The following is a 14709-nucleotide window of genomic DNA, read 5'->3' as shown; positions in this document are numbered from 1 at the left end:
AAGTTATAAAGCTGCTATGTCTCAAAAGTCATTTATGACACATTTCAAAGTTTCTCATAATCAAAATACTTCCCTTAGGAAACATATAAATGCAAATTATGAAAAGATTTTGTTTTTTGTTTTACTTTATAGTAGGAGTTCCTAAATGTCCTTTCTTAGAAAAGATAAAATGGAGGGTCTCTAGCAAATAATTCTGAAGAGCTGTCTTAATTATCTAAAACTTTATAAAGGCAATTCACATTATTCAGAGCAATATGGTCTAAAGTTGCAGTGAACACTGAATTAGTGAATACTGAACCATTGCTCCTAGGGGAAATATAGGGTTAGGTTCCTGAGAGCCTTTGGTCACATTTTTGTCAACCTTTCAATATATAACCTTGTTTTTTGTGTAACTTTGGCCAACAACATTGTAAATCATGGCTCAAGAAACCTTATGTAAGTTGTATTTTCTCTATAAGGCAGGTCACACTAGACAGTATTTTAGCACTACATGTGGGTCTGTTTTAAACAGCAAAATCACACACCAAAAAGGACAAAAAAAAACATGAAAATGGGGCACTAAATACATTATGAAAATGACACTTGTTTACTGTAGGAGCACTGAAATAAGAAAGGAAAATGCTGACTTGTTTGACATTCACTGAGAACAGTGTACCACATAACTAAAATTTTTCAAATTCTGTGTATTTTTGCAAAGAACTGTGAAAAAAGCACTGAGTACTGATTAGAAGATCACAAATAAAGTTTAGCACATATGCAAATTTGCAAATATTGAACCTGCAAATAGTGGGATCAACTGTACGAAGAATCCTGGTTGAAAAAAATGCATATTAGGTTACAATGAAATTCCTTCAATATTTTGAAAAACATTCCTTGAAAATAACTAAGAATCTTATTAAGAACTAGAGAACTATGCCATTTTAATCACAACATTCATCCTGCCTTAAGTCACATTTGGAGGGATTGGGAGTACCATGCTTCCACTTACAACTGTACCTTAATATGGTGATTCAAGAAGCAACAAATTTAAAAAGACTTACTAAAAGTTTCATGAAAAACTAAGTAAATAATAGCCCCCAAAAACATGCATTAAATGGCCTCACTTCATATTATTTCAGGAGGACATACATATAATGAAATAATAAAAATTTATATAGACCAATTCAAAGACATGGAAAAAAAGTGTGGCAAGATATATAAAAGAGCCCATTCCTTTGATTTTCAAAACTGCACACATGCCTGTATTTTAAATGTGAAAAAGAGTGACATCACAATGGAAAATTGGGCAAAATATATTAATAGGCAGATCATAACAAAAGTGATAAAAATACTCAATAAAAGAAAAATAATTTAAAATGTTACTTCTCATGACAGTAAAGAGTCACAGTAACAATGGCCAGGATGTAAGAAAACTTATTTGATGAAAACTCTCTATGTTCCTTCAACTAATACTGAGATAATTTGGCAGTAAGTGTGAAAAACTTAACCTCTGCATTCATCTTTACCTTCATACTTCTTTTTGAATTTTTTTATTTTTTAACTTTACAATATTGTATTGGTTTTGCCATATATCAACATGAATCCGCCACAGGTATACACGTGTTCCCCATCCTGAACCCTCCTCCCTCCTCCCTCCCCATACCATCCCTCTGGGTGGTCCCAGTGCACCAGCCCCAAGCATCCAGTATCATGCACAGAACCTGGACTGGCAACTCGTTTCATATATGATATTATACACGTTTCAGTGCCATTCTCTCAAATCATCTTCATACTTCTGTAAGTTCATCTTACGTAAATAAATCTCACCTGTTTCTAAAGCTATGAATATATGGGGGTTCACAGCGGCATTATATTAAGTTGGAAACACCCTGAATACCAAACAGAGGACTATTTAGGTAAACATATATCTATACAAGTGTACACTGTTTAGCCACTGAAAATGTTGTTGAGTACTGTACTAAGACACGCAAAAAGCACATAAAAAGTGAAAAGACTATACAATAGTTATATATTACTGAAAATAGTTTTGTAAAAAATGCTATATTATTCATCAAGACATTTACATATATAAAATTTAGTGTATTTCTGTACTTTTCTGTTTTATGTTTCCCTAATTCAATAATTAGGGGAAAAGGCATACTACATAGAAATCCACTCCAAGTCAAGCCGATTTCTTCAGCAAGCCCACATGGACATGCTACTCATTTAGGAAGTAGACAATGAGACAGTAACTCCCAATTCTCTGGCAGTGGGGGGCAGGGTGGGGGCGCACGGCATGACAGGAAGAAGAAAGAGGATTCAGTGTCTTCAGTCTCCTGAACCCATTGGGGCTCATCCCACCAGACTACAGTTCACTTCTGCAGAGCAGAGGAACCAGAGGTATTCACAGTTCAAAGGTTCTTAACCTTGTTCTCCAGAATAATTTTACTCAGTTCACTCTCCACATCCAGTGATTTCCTCTACCGGGCAATTTGGACTCTAAATGTGACAGTCACTCAGTAATGTCAGACTCTCTGCGACCCCATGGACTGTAACCTGTCAGGTTCCTCTGTCTCTAGAACTTTTCAGGCAAGAATATTGGAGTGGGTAGCCATTCTCTTCTCCAGGGGATCTGCCTGACCCAGGGATCAAACCCAAGTCTTCTGCATTGCAGATGGATTCTTTACTGTCTGAGCCAACAGGGTAGCCCCTGGATTCTAAAACAATACCTCAAAAATAAAAGTAGTAAAACCTTCACATGCCTTGATCATTCAACCATCCTAAGATTATTCTTAAGATTCAGAGATGACTGACATTAATCTCAGCTATTATTTGTTCAACTTGTTAGGATATACACTATTTTCTATATTTTCTAATTGCTAAGGTCAACTACTTCCTTTCTCAATGCAATAAAATTAAGAATAAAAAAATTCCTAACATTTAATAAAGTAGATATTATTTCCAACCTATATGATATTACAACTTGACTAGTGGTCCATTTCTCTTTAACAGTCTACAAAGGCCTCTCCATATAGGATTCATAATGAATTATTGAGCATGCTGAGATTAATCATAAAATTTTACTAAAATATCCCAAAATCTGTTAAATTCTTTAAATCGCTTACAATGAAACAAAGTCAGGTACATTAAAATCTGAATATTGAGAAGTGGAGCAAAGAGTACAAATCTTATTTTTTTATTTATTTCTGAAACTATGTCAGCAAGGAGCATGAAAATAGATTTATTTAGAGTGTTACATTACAGATGCTTTGAAAATGTGGTAGCTATCAGACATACTGATCATGTGTGAGATTCATAAACAACTGCCTTTGCCAGGACTTGGCTCTTACTGGGAAGTGTTGGCAGGTAAGTTGGGCATGGAGAGCCAGACAGTCTTGGAAATTTGGGTCAAATGGCCATCGGGAAAAGAAAAGCAAATGTCAGCATTTATGAATTCACGACAATAGGAAAATCCCTGCGAGCAGAAATGAGCACGGGGAGGATGGTTTTCCATGTTCCAGTGTACGCACAGTGGTAATGTGAAACAAGGGGTGAAACCAAATGAAGGTTGTGGATCCAGAAGCACAAAACCATTTTTACTCTCTTCAGACTAGGCTATCAGGTAGGTGATTACTATAAAGAATGCCTGCTTCTCAACTCTATATGAAAGTAAAATTAGTTTTCAAACTGGCCTGTAAGAATAGAAATGCACAGTAATCATTTCAAAAATAATGCTCATGTTTAAAAAGTACTGGACCTTATATCTGAAAACAAACCCCTAAAAGAATTCTATTAATTCCCAAAAGAAATATTCCCTTGCAGATAGGGTACTTCAGCAAATATAAGTGGTAAATGATAAAATGAGTTTTGTTTCATGCCTCTGGATAAGCATGTATTTAAGGGAAAAAGAGGATCTTGTTTTGCTTTTAAATAAACTCTAATTGTATGATAATTAACAATATAGGAGGCATTAGTATGTTATTAATTTCAAAATATAACAACTGATGGCATTTGCACAAACCCCTTATCAAAAATACAGCATGCAGTTTTACATCCTTGGCCTCAAATTCTAAAGACTTTTCAAGTACTTACCACAGAGTTAAACCAGCTGGCCTCTCCTCAAATTTAAACCAAACTGTATTTTGTGGTTCTCCCAAAATATGAATTTAATCCTCCCTTTATTAAACTGTGTTTCCTTGGCTGTCTGGAGGGAGAATCACTGCACACTACTGAAACTGCTTACACATTTCATCAATTTCAAAACAACCCAGGCAGTAACACTGGTATCAATGAACTGCTTCAGACAGCTCCCATTTCTGCAGACAACCATTTATTCCCCACTGTTTCAATAATTCTAAATCTAAGCCTTTAAATGATAATCAAAATGAACACTCAAGAAAAAAGCATAGAAACTAAAAGTTTTCATCATGCTTTAGAAAGGTTTGCCAAGTACTTTACATGTATCTTAAATGATGATAAAACAATGCACTGGGGTATTATTTTCATGTCTACTTTATTCGTGAGGTGACAGAAATTAAAAGAGTATATTCACGTCGCTAATAAACACATGAAAAGGTGTTCATCCTGATTAGTTATGAGGGAATGGCATTAAACCACAATAAATACTACCACATGCCTACCAGAATAACAAAAATGTTCGTGAGGGTTTCTCACACATGCCTATCAGAATGTAAATTGGCATGTTTAGAAAACTGTTTGGTAGTACACATTCAAACTGAGTATATGCATACCCTATTGCCCACAAATTCTACATCCAAGCATATACACCACAAAAATATGCTCCAAATGGCATGTATGATTATGTTCATAGCAACATTATTCATAGTAGTAAAAAATGAGAATCACACAAATGTCTATCAATAGAAGATGACATAAAAAAGCTCTTGTCAAGTTATACAACAGAATACTATACAGCAATAAGGGTAAGTGAACCGCTACTACATAAAATATGATTGAATCTGAGAAAAAAAGTCAAATGAAAGATGACAAATACAAAAGTATATACATTGTATGATTCCATTTGTATTATGCTCAAAACCAGGCAATACAAATCTTTGACAGTAGAAGTTAGGAGAGTACTAGCTTTGGGAAGAAAGCAGGGTTGAAGGAGATGGTGCGGAGGTATAAAGCACTGCTGTGACAGTGACTGTCCCAGTGCATTCAAACTGCTGTGACAAATGACCATGGACTGGGTGGTTTGAAAAGCATTCATTTCTCTCAATTCTGGAAGCTGGCAAGTCCAAGATCAAGTCACCAGCACATTCAGTGGCCGCTAATTAGTACACAGGTGGCCATCTTCCAGCAATGTCCTCACACCGAGGAAGGGGTGAGAGGGCTCTCTGGGAATCTCTTTCATAAGGGAACTAATCCCACCCATGAAGGTTCTACTCTCATGATCTAATTATAGCCCAAAGGCCTGGGCTCCTCACACCATCACACTGAGGGGTAGGATATCAACATATAAATTATAAGAAAACATATTCAGTCCATAACACTGGGAATGTCTTATATCTTGATGTGGTCAGAGGATCCACAAATATGTTCACTTTGTCATAATTCATTGAACTATCTACTTACAATGTAGATAGTAAGTTTGACCAGTGTTCTTTATGAAAGCTATTCTTTTAATAAAAGTTTATTAAAATTTTTAGACAGTACTGTCACGTGAAATCATTGCCCTTTAAATGGGAAATATATGTATCTCAATTCATACAATGAAGTGACTCTCTGAGGTAATAAGTACTATTACTATCTCTATTTTATAAAATAGGAAACCAAGTCACATAAAAGTTACATGACATGCCCAAGGTGCCACAGTCAACACATGTTAAAGACAGAATTGGAACCCAGGCTGGCTGGCACCTGAGCCCCACTAAGAATCTCTTCCAAGTATTTGGTGCTTATATAGCACATTTCCTTCCTAAAAGGCTTTGAATATTGGACTCTAATGGACCTAAACCAGAAAGCACAGGAAAATCAAGATAACAGACTTCACAAGTCATAAGCTACTGCTTTTCAAAATCAGGCCTCCAGAGGGCAATAGACTGGCTTAACTTTGGACAACAAAGCAGAGGTTACTGTTGAGATTCATAACAACCATCTTTTCCTTTAATTCATTTATGCAATATGTTCTACATACTCCACATGATGTTGTACTCATTTTTTATACATTTGGAATTTTAAGTTCAAAATTAAAAACAAAAGTCAAAAGCACGACTCAGGAAAATAAAAACATAATGCTAACATTCTTGATAGTATTTCTCCTTTAAATGTGCTCAAATTCTTTATAGACTGGCACAGAATCCTACTTCTACTTTCTAAAACAATTTTACTCCCTATGATTTTAAGAACACCTGTGTTTAGAATCTTATAAGTTAAAATGATGAGGGTGAGATCTTATCTATTCTACCACCAGCAGAAAAAACTCTATTACCTTTCTCTCATCTCAAGCCCAGCTGGAAAATAAGAGAATTATAAAATATTTAATGATACTTTTCATGGGAATCCAGTTTAGAAAGTGCGCTATCTTGGAAAAATTCTTGTTTTAAACAGTTTGGCACAGGAACTTCATTTTACATATACTACAAACAAATAAGGAACACATTAGTTATAAAGGTACTTGGGTTAGGTCCCAATGAAAATCAGCATTTGGACTAATAGTCAAGTGAAATAAATATAAGTCTCAGCTCCATGGCAGACGTTATGAGTGGAAATATATGTCAATGCATAATATTTTTCATGAATGAGCATGTTTATTACTTGATCAATAGAATTAGCTTGTACATATAACAAACAACCAGTTGCTACTATCACTTGATTTAAGTTTAACAACAATGGACCTTCTGTTATTTTTAGTTTTAGTGTATTCAACTGACTAATCCTTATATCTAACAAGAAAATCAATACCTTTGAAATAATTAGCTTTGGGCTCTGGGGAATCTCTAGTCTGAGCAACTGGATGGGGTTCTACTTGAAATAATTACTGCCAAAATTACAACCAGTTTCCTTGCAAGATCCAATCAATTCATCGATACTATTTTTTAGCCTCTGTTCCCTGAAATCTGTGAAACAACGCCAGGATTGAAAATACCCATTACATTTCTATGCTTTTTAACTGACTTTGAAATTTCAAGATTTGGAAAATGTACTGTGAGATGAGCCAAGCATTCATTTTCCTGATATAGCATGAGAAAAATAAAATAACTCCCACATACCTTTATCTACGCAAGATGACAGCCAATCTCAAAAAAGTTTAAATACTCCCAGCACTTGAAAATAGGAAAAGTCAACATTTTTTAAGAGATTGTTTAAAAAAAAAAAAAAGCTTTCCAAGTGATTTTTCATTCCCTTTCTGTACTTTAATAAAATTAAAATTCAGGATCAGCCACTAAGAAAAGATACTCCAAAGAAAATGCAATATGATTGTCCTGGTAGATCTAATCCTTCCTGGCTCTCTTTAATGCTCAGCACTGAATTCCAGTCAACACTAAATGTGCAGTATTTTATTACAGTTGCTCGTCCTCTGGGTATTTTGTGGTTCAAGCAGTTGAAAGAACTGTGTATTATGTACATGGTATTTACAGATTTCAATTGCTTTGAAAATCTCTTCAATAAAAATGATTCTTCCCTTAGAAAGGAGTAGAAAAGAGGGATAAATGAATTCATAAATGATTAGGGAGCCTCTGCTAATGTCCCTACTTAACCAATGAAAACAAGGTGCTTCTGTTAACAAAAAAATCACCTGTGGACAATTCATGGCTGAGTGACTTTGGACTTCAGTCACTTTGCTATTTCTGAACAGCAGTGCAGAAATGCAGATAAGTTACTGATAATGTTTAACCATTTTATGTGTGTGTGTGCTAACTATAAGAAAAAGATTTAACAAAAATGTAAGGTTACCAACTAAGTCATAATGAAAACAGACAAGCATACCACTAACCTAAGACAAAACTGTATACACAGGAGGCCCAAAATGCCAGTCTACTTATGAATGGGAAGTTTCCATATTAAGTTCAGACAACATTTGAATACATATTCAAAAAATATTAGCCTTTCTATATAATGATATCTACCTAAATCTTATCACAGACAACTGAATAGCTACAATGGATGCAAATCATACTGGTCTTTGAACTGATTAAGTATTTACCAAGTACCTACTATGCACCTAGCAAGACAGCTACATTCTAGTTAAGAAGAAAGGATGCCCATGGAATAACATTATATGTACTTAGAGCATATGTTACAAGCTGTAACACATGAGATGTGTAATCATTAGAGATGAAAATTAAAAAGCATATAGAAGGATGTGAGGTCATCATTTCCCAGTAATACATAATATTATAACCCTGTAATTTTCTTCTGTCTTAATCTTATAATACCTCAGCACCTTTGAGGAAGGAATCTGAGACTCAGTCCTTTCTAATTCACATAAGCATAGAACTAATCACTTCATTGTTAAGTACACACAAAAAATATTTCATGTCAACCAATATTTCTTTATTTGCATGACACTTTAAAAAAATTTCCTTCCACCTCTCAGAACTTTATAAACAAAGGCCCTGAAGTAAGATCCTAGGGGTACTTATAAGCCTTTTACCCAGATGATTTAAGCCATCATGAATTCCAGTGTGATATAAGGCAGTATTTGCACCTGGGGCTGGAAAGTATTATACATGTGCTGGCTTATTAATCCTCAGCATCAGGAACAAGGCAGATCGTTATGGTGAGAAATCATTACACCATGAAACCTCTCCTACAAAAACAGAAGTTACCTTAGGATCAGCTGTGAGTAATTTGAATGCTTGATATACTTGAGATTCCTTTACACCACCACCAAGATCCAAAAAGTTGGCTGGCTTCCCACCATTCAGGAAAATGATGTCACAGGTAGCCATGGCGAGTCCAGCACCATTAACTGTGAAATGCAAATGGTACACAAGACAAGATAAATATAGCAACATCAAAGGGTGCATAAACTTTGGCCCTTCTCCATATTACTAAAAGAGAAACCTGACATTAATAAGCCAGTTTCCAGCCTACCTGACATTCTATTCAACCAGAGAAATTCATAGACTTTAAAAATACAGAAACAGAAAATGTACAAAGAATAAACAAAAAATACCCAGGAATGGGGAGAAGGATTTATTGAGAAGTTAAATCAATCTGGGAAAGACAAAGGGAAAAGCTTCATTCAGTAAGCAGTAAATCTGGACTACCTCACTCCAGTACTCTTGCCTGGAAAATCCCATGGGTAGAGGAGCCTGGTAGGCTGCAGTCCATGGGGTCACTAGGAGTCGGACACGACTGAGCGACTTCACTTTCACTTTTCACTTTCATGCATTGGAGAAGGAAATGGCAACCCACTCCAGTGTTCTTGCCTGGAGAATCCCAGGGACGGGGGGAGCCTGTTGGGCTGCCATCTATGGGGTTGCACAGAGTCGGACACAACTGAAGCAACTTAGCAGCAGCAGCAGCAGTAAAGGGAAGAGTTTTAGATTCTAGACAGTATAAAGTTTAAGAGATTTGGGAGAGAGAGAAAAGGCTATAAAAAGTTGCTAGAGCCCTATGAATTACATCATTTTTAATATTCTTTAAGAGATTTGAGTAAAGAACGTGATTTTTTTCCATTTTTGCTTGCTGTGAATACGCTCCTTTGAATGTGGCATCCCTCGGGGGGTTGAACCATAGGGGTTCCAACTTCAATAGGACTGAAATACTTTTTTACACTCAGTGCAACTATGCATGATTATGTGTTCTCTGGAGAAACGAAGAAAACAAATGAACAAGTGACAGCATCAAAACAATATTCCTAACCACTGTTACTGTTTCAAATTAATGTAAGAAATGTTCACTAGCAACCTGATCATTAAACTAAAATACGCCAACATCCTAGAAGCTTTCTTTAAAATAAAAAAAGGAGTTTTAACATCAAAATTCTTATTTTCCAGAGCTAAGTTTTATTGATCAATTGCACTTCTTTTGCTTCCTATGCATAATTATAGGAAATTATTTTCCTTAGTTAGAAAGTCCTCCCCCCCCACACACACACACACACGTCTCCTGAACATTATAGAAACTCTCCAGGTAAAGTACCTTTCACGTTTTCTGACTGTATTTCTCAGATAATGCCTGTGAACTGTGACTAACTAAGCCTGGGACAACTAATATAAAAATTTATATATGATCTTAAAACAATGTGAAATGTATTAATCCTACCTTTTGAGACTGCCACCTTGACCAAATCATGCATACTTCCACAGAGGCTACAAAGAATATGCATTTAATTTGCTCTAAACACATCATTAAATCTTTCCCCTTTCTAAATGCCTACAAATATTGAGAGCATATTAGCTTATCAAGATAAGAATAATGTGAGTGATCTAGTACATGAGAGTTTTTGCTCCAATATACAGAAAGAGCTTTTGGTATCACTTGTAATTGGATGTCATTTTCTACTGTATGAACAGCAAACTACTAGATTAGGTCTGTTCAGTTCTGAATATAATGATACTGTTGGTTTAATGAGCTACAAATCTTTTTTATTTTAATTCCATTAAGATTGAGACCTCTGTTTCAAGTGCAATGAATTGATTCCACCAGAAACATAGAAGCGTATAAATCTCAGTATTATATGCTGTGGACAATAACAGAAATTGTATTGCCTCTTTAGACTCATTCTTATCTCTGTTAATAAGCCAGTATCACAAATTTAAATGACTATGATAAAATCAATTGTCTTATTAATAAGCTGACATAATGGAGTAAACATTTGATCATTTGGTTTTCACAGAACCTCAAACTTTAGTATAATGATTAAAGCATGCATTCTCTTCAACTTCCTCTAAGAAAGCAATATATTTTAAACACAAATTTCAGCAAAGGTTCTGACTTTTAGTAGTCAAAATTTAACTGAGATGCTTTAAAATACTGGTCCTGAACTGGGGTGACTGTGCTTACCAGAAGGTAATGTCTGGAGACATTTTGGATTGCCACAACTGGTGACAATGCAGCAAAGGAAAGAGCCTGACAGCGAAGAATTATCCCACCCAAAATGTCCATAGGGCAAGAAGTGAGAAACCCTACCTGAAACCAGTGACCACAGGCCAAAATGAACTTTTGAAAGAAATTTTGGGTTTTTTTTAAGAGTTTTTGGCTACAAAAATCTCATATGTTCACTTGCAATTGGGAAATAACATTTTAGAAACCAGAGGTCTCTAAACTCTGCAAAAATTCACAAATTATTATATTGATATAATGCTTTCTTACCAAAACAGGCAATGTTCCCATCCAGTCCTATGTATTTTAGATCATATCTGGCAGCTTCATTTTCAATGGGCTCATTCTCTGATTTGTCATCCATAGCAAATATATCCTTTTGTCGGAATTCTGCGTTGTCATCAAAGTTTATCTTGGCATCAAAACAGACAACTAATAAAGAAAACACAAACATACCTAAATATCTCCTAAGGATCTATAAATTATTGGGTTGGCCAAAAAATTCATTCAAGTTTTTCTGTCAGATGTAACAGAAAGGCTCAAATGAACTTTTTGGCCAATCCAATAAGTTCTCCAGGCTGAAAAGTGCAAGAGAAATAAAATCGAATACTGTCATTTTTTCTCAAGCTTCAGACAGAAGATGCTGTTAAGGCTTTATCTTTAAAGTTTAAGGCTACAAAGACAAATATGACATGATCCCTGTTTTCAAGGGACTTACATTCTAATAAAAAGCATAATAATTTTTATCTGTTGGTTTCTATGAAATGACAATATAAGTTGCCATCACTCTTTAAAAGCTACACACTGGCATAGCTAAATATAGCTTTGATTTGAAATTTTTATTACAGTTCCTATTTTTAGTAGTTAACCTTTCCTGTCAATACAAAGAGAGACTAGACAATAATGCTTAATATTGCTATCCTCCTACAGCCTTCTTCTGATGTTGCAAGATGACGTTTTTATTTAGTCACTATCCTCACTAATATGTCTAGAAGATTTGGTGGAAAGAATGCCAAGTCAGAAACATTAGATTTTTTAACTTATTTGATCCTTAACTAACTCTGTAACCTTGATAAAAATAACCTACTTTCTTGCTGGACCTCAGTTTTCTTATTTGAAAAGTAGAAAAAGACAATCCCCAGACTGCTGATAGACTTACTCTGGGGTCTGATAAAAGCATACCATGATCTTGATGTGAGCAGGACCATCTTATGATTCTTGTGATTCAAGTTACAAAACATTAAGCGGCCAAGACTGGTCTGTAACAATGGAAGGCTGCCAGGCGTTATTAGCACCACGGTCTCCACCCACTGGTGCCAGCAGGAATCTCTAACTCTCCTACTGGAGAGGAGCCCTGGACACAGTGAAACTCACTCAGTGACAGGACTGGACCACAGATAGTTTTCCTTGACTTGTAGATCTTCCACATGTGCAATCAGGGAGCTACTGTGGTGGGGAGAGGTGGCATTCTGGTGTCTTGGATCTGATCTCTTTTATTACATCCTTTAGAGCAGAAATTATTGTCTAGGATGATACTCCATAATAATCTTTTACTTCACTTGGGATATTGACAGGCAGGGATCTATGACCATGAATTTACATATTATTCGTTCTCCACCAGCACTACTCATAGGCACCTAAGTCTTTTCAGCAAAACAATCACCTATGTGCATTTCACTGGAAAGTAATGACCATGGTTTGTTAATACCACCTGCTTCTTCTGAAAAGAAAATATCGTTATCTTGTAGCATCCTGGAGTTAAAGACCCCAGAGAGAGGGTTTTTTTTTTTAAGTCTCTTTACCTCAGTAAGTGAGGATTTTGGTACAAATCTGTGCAAAACTGGCATATTAACAATGAAGAATTCTCAGCATAAATAAAAGTCCAAACCACAAAGTACTTAAAGTAGCAATGACTGACAAGGGACAATCTTATATGGAATTTAATATCTGCCTGAGTTCTTTGTCTTCCCACAAAATGTCCAACCACTTTACCCACACACTATGAATATACAGAGCGAATGAGTAATTACTTTCCAGAAATCTGAATGACAGGATTCTAGTTAGCAAAGGAACAGGCCAATGTTCTCTGCTTGCTACAGTAGCATTGTCTTAGCAATTAATGACTTGTATAACAATCAGTAGGAAAGCAATGTCACTGTTGGCTTTCCACTGGGTTTATAAACATACTTTAATTAATTTATTAGCAATTTTAGCTCCTCCATTACTCATTGTCAAGATTACTTGGAACAAATATGTTCAGAATTAATGGGCAAATGCTATGAAATTGACTTCCTAAGTGAAGAGTTTCAAATAAAAGAATTCTTGGTCAAGATCAATAAACTAGTATATCAAAATAGGTCCAGGCTGATCTTTGCTCCTTGCAAAGACTACAAGCTACTTGAGAGTATAATTAATAGGGATGTATGCAAAGCTCAGAAAGCAGTCTCAGCTAAATGTCTGCAAAGTCAGATTTTCAAGTCTCTTTTTTCTGTATGGCATGTATGCCTAGTAGAGAAATGAGTTCACTGTTTGAGGACCACCTTGAGAGAACTTTAGAGTTAACCAAGAACTTAAAGATAGTGACAGCGGGATGACAGGGTTATCTGTAGGTAAGAAAAAGGTGTATGGGCCCTTGCCAAACATTCTCTCTCTTTAGAGAAAAGTAAACAACATAATTAGGTCAAATGTATATATGTTCAAGTGCTTTTAGAAGTTAAAAACACTACACAAACAGGAAGCAAATAAAGCAACTTAAGAGTAAAGAAAGATAACCAAAATTGAACTGCCATCATTAATACCTAAATTTTTTCTGGGGAGGGTGGTGGCAGAGGGAAAATAAGGCCTTTGAGGTACATGGAGTCTGTTAGACACATATTTGTTAAATCTGCTTAGTATTTTTAAAACGGTCCCAAACATACAAAGTGCTTTCCAGCCTAACAATCTCTGTTTATAATGTTACCTCATTTGAAGTTTTCCCTTGAACTTGACCACTTAATGTAGACTCTGGTATCAAAAACACCTGGGGAGGAATTACAACCATCGTACTTCCTAACCAGGGAGCCACTGTCTCTCTTAAGTCCAGTGGTCTTGTCAATCAAGTGGGACCAGAGCATTTTCTACTGCCTTGTGCTGCTCGAAGGGCAGGATGCATGCAAGCACTTAGCCTCACTAACAGCTGGCACTTACTAGTGATTTTTATTATTACCACTGCCATCTTCTATATGCACAGTGCTTTCTTGGGGCTTCAGAAACAGGACAGGTCCTTAGGGCCCAGGATATAGGATTCTCTTCTCTTCCTATCACTGAAAATGACCTGTACTTGTTCCTTTCCCTTATAATCCTAGACTTTGGTTCAGAGTAAATCTAAACTAATGCCTACTGGAGTTTACACATATACAGATTACCTTTTCCTACAGGAAAAATTTTAATGGTTGGCATTCCAGGCTTTGGAACTGACAGAGAAGATTTTTCTTCAAGGGCGATGTTGAAAGAGATGACTTGGTGATGCTTGAATCACACCACGCATTTGCATAAGGTCAGGGTGGTTATAGATGGGTATAAAAAACCCCAAGTGAGACTCTAAGTCGGAGGGGGCGGGTAGAGTATAGCCCTTAGACCAGCTCACTGCCTGTTTTTGTAACCACAGTTTTACTGTTATTCGGTCATAACCATTCATTTACATACCTCTCTGGTTGCTGTCCCAAAACAACA

At 35.9% G+C, this 14709-nt stretch overlaps 1 protein-coding gene across 5 annotated transcripts in view; it reads right to left on the bottom strand.

The window, feature by feature from the left end:
• The window catches only part of SUCLG2 (succinate-CoA ligase GDP-forming subunit beta), a 515982-nt gene that overhangs the window by 336817 nt on the left and 164456 nt on the right, over positions 1-14709 (bottom strand). For all 5 annotated transcript variants that reach the window (XM_070776340.1, XM_070776337.1, XM_070776338.1 and 2 more), the window contains exons 8-9: positions 11269-11430; positions 8775-8917 (exon numbers count right to left, since the gene is read on the bottom strand). In XM_070776340.1, the coding sequence (XP_070632441.1) occupies positions 8775-8917; positions 11269-11430 (305 nt within the window). The remainder of the gene's footprint in view (positions 1-8774; positions 8918-11268; positions 11431-14709) is intronic.

The sequence above is a fragment of the Bos indicus genome, chromosome 22, assembly GCF_029378745.1.
Source record: "Bos indicus isolate NIAB-ARS_2022 breed Sahiwal x Tharparkar chromosome 22, NIAB-ARS_B.indTharparkar_mat_pri_1.0, whole genome shotgun sequence".
Lineage (NCBI taxonomy): Eukaryota > Metazoa > Chordata > Mammalia > Artiodactyla > Bovidae > Bos > Bos indicus.
Note: the sequence above shows the minus strand (reverse complement) of the source record. Positions and strands in the feature narration are given on the sequence as shown.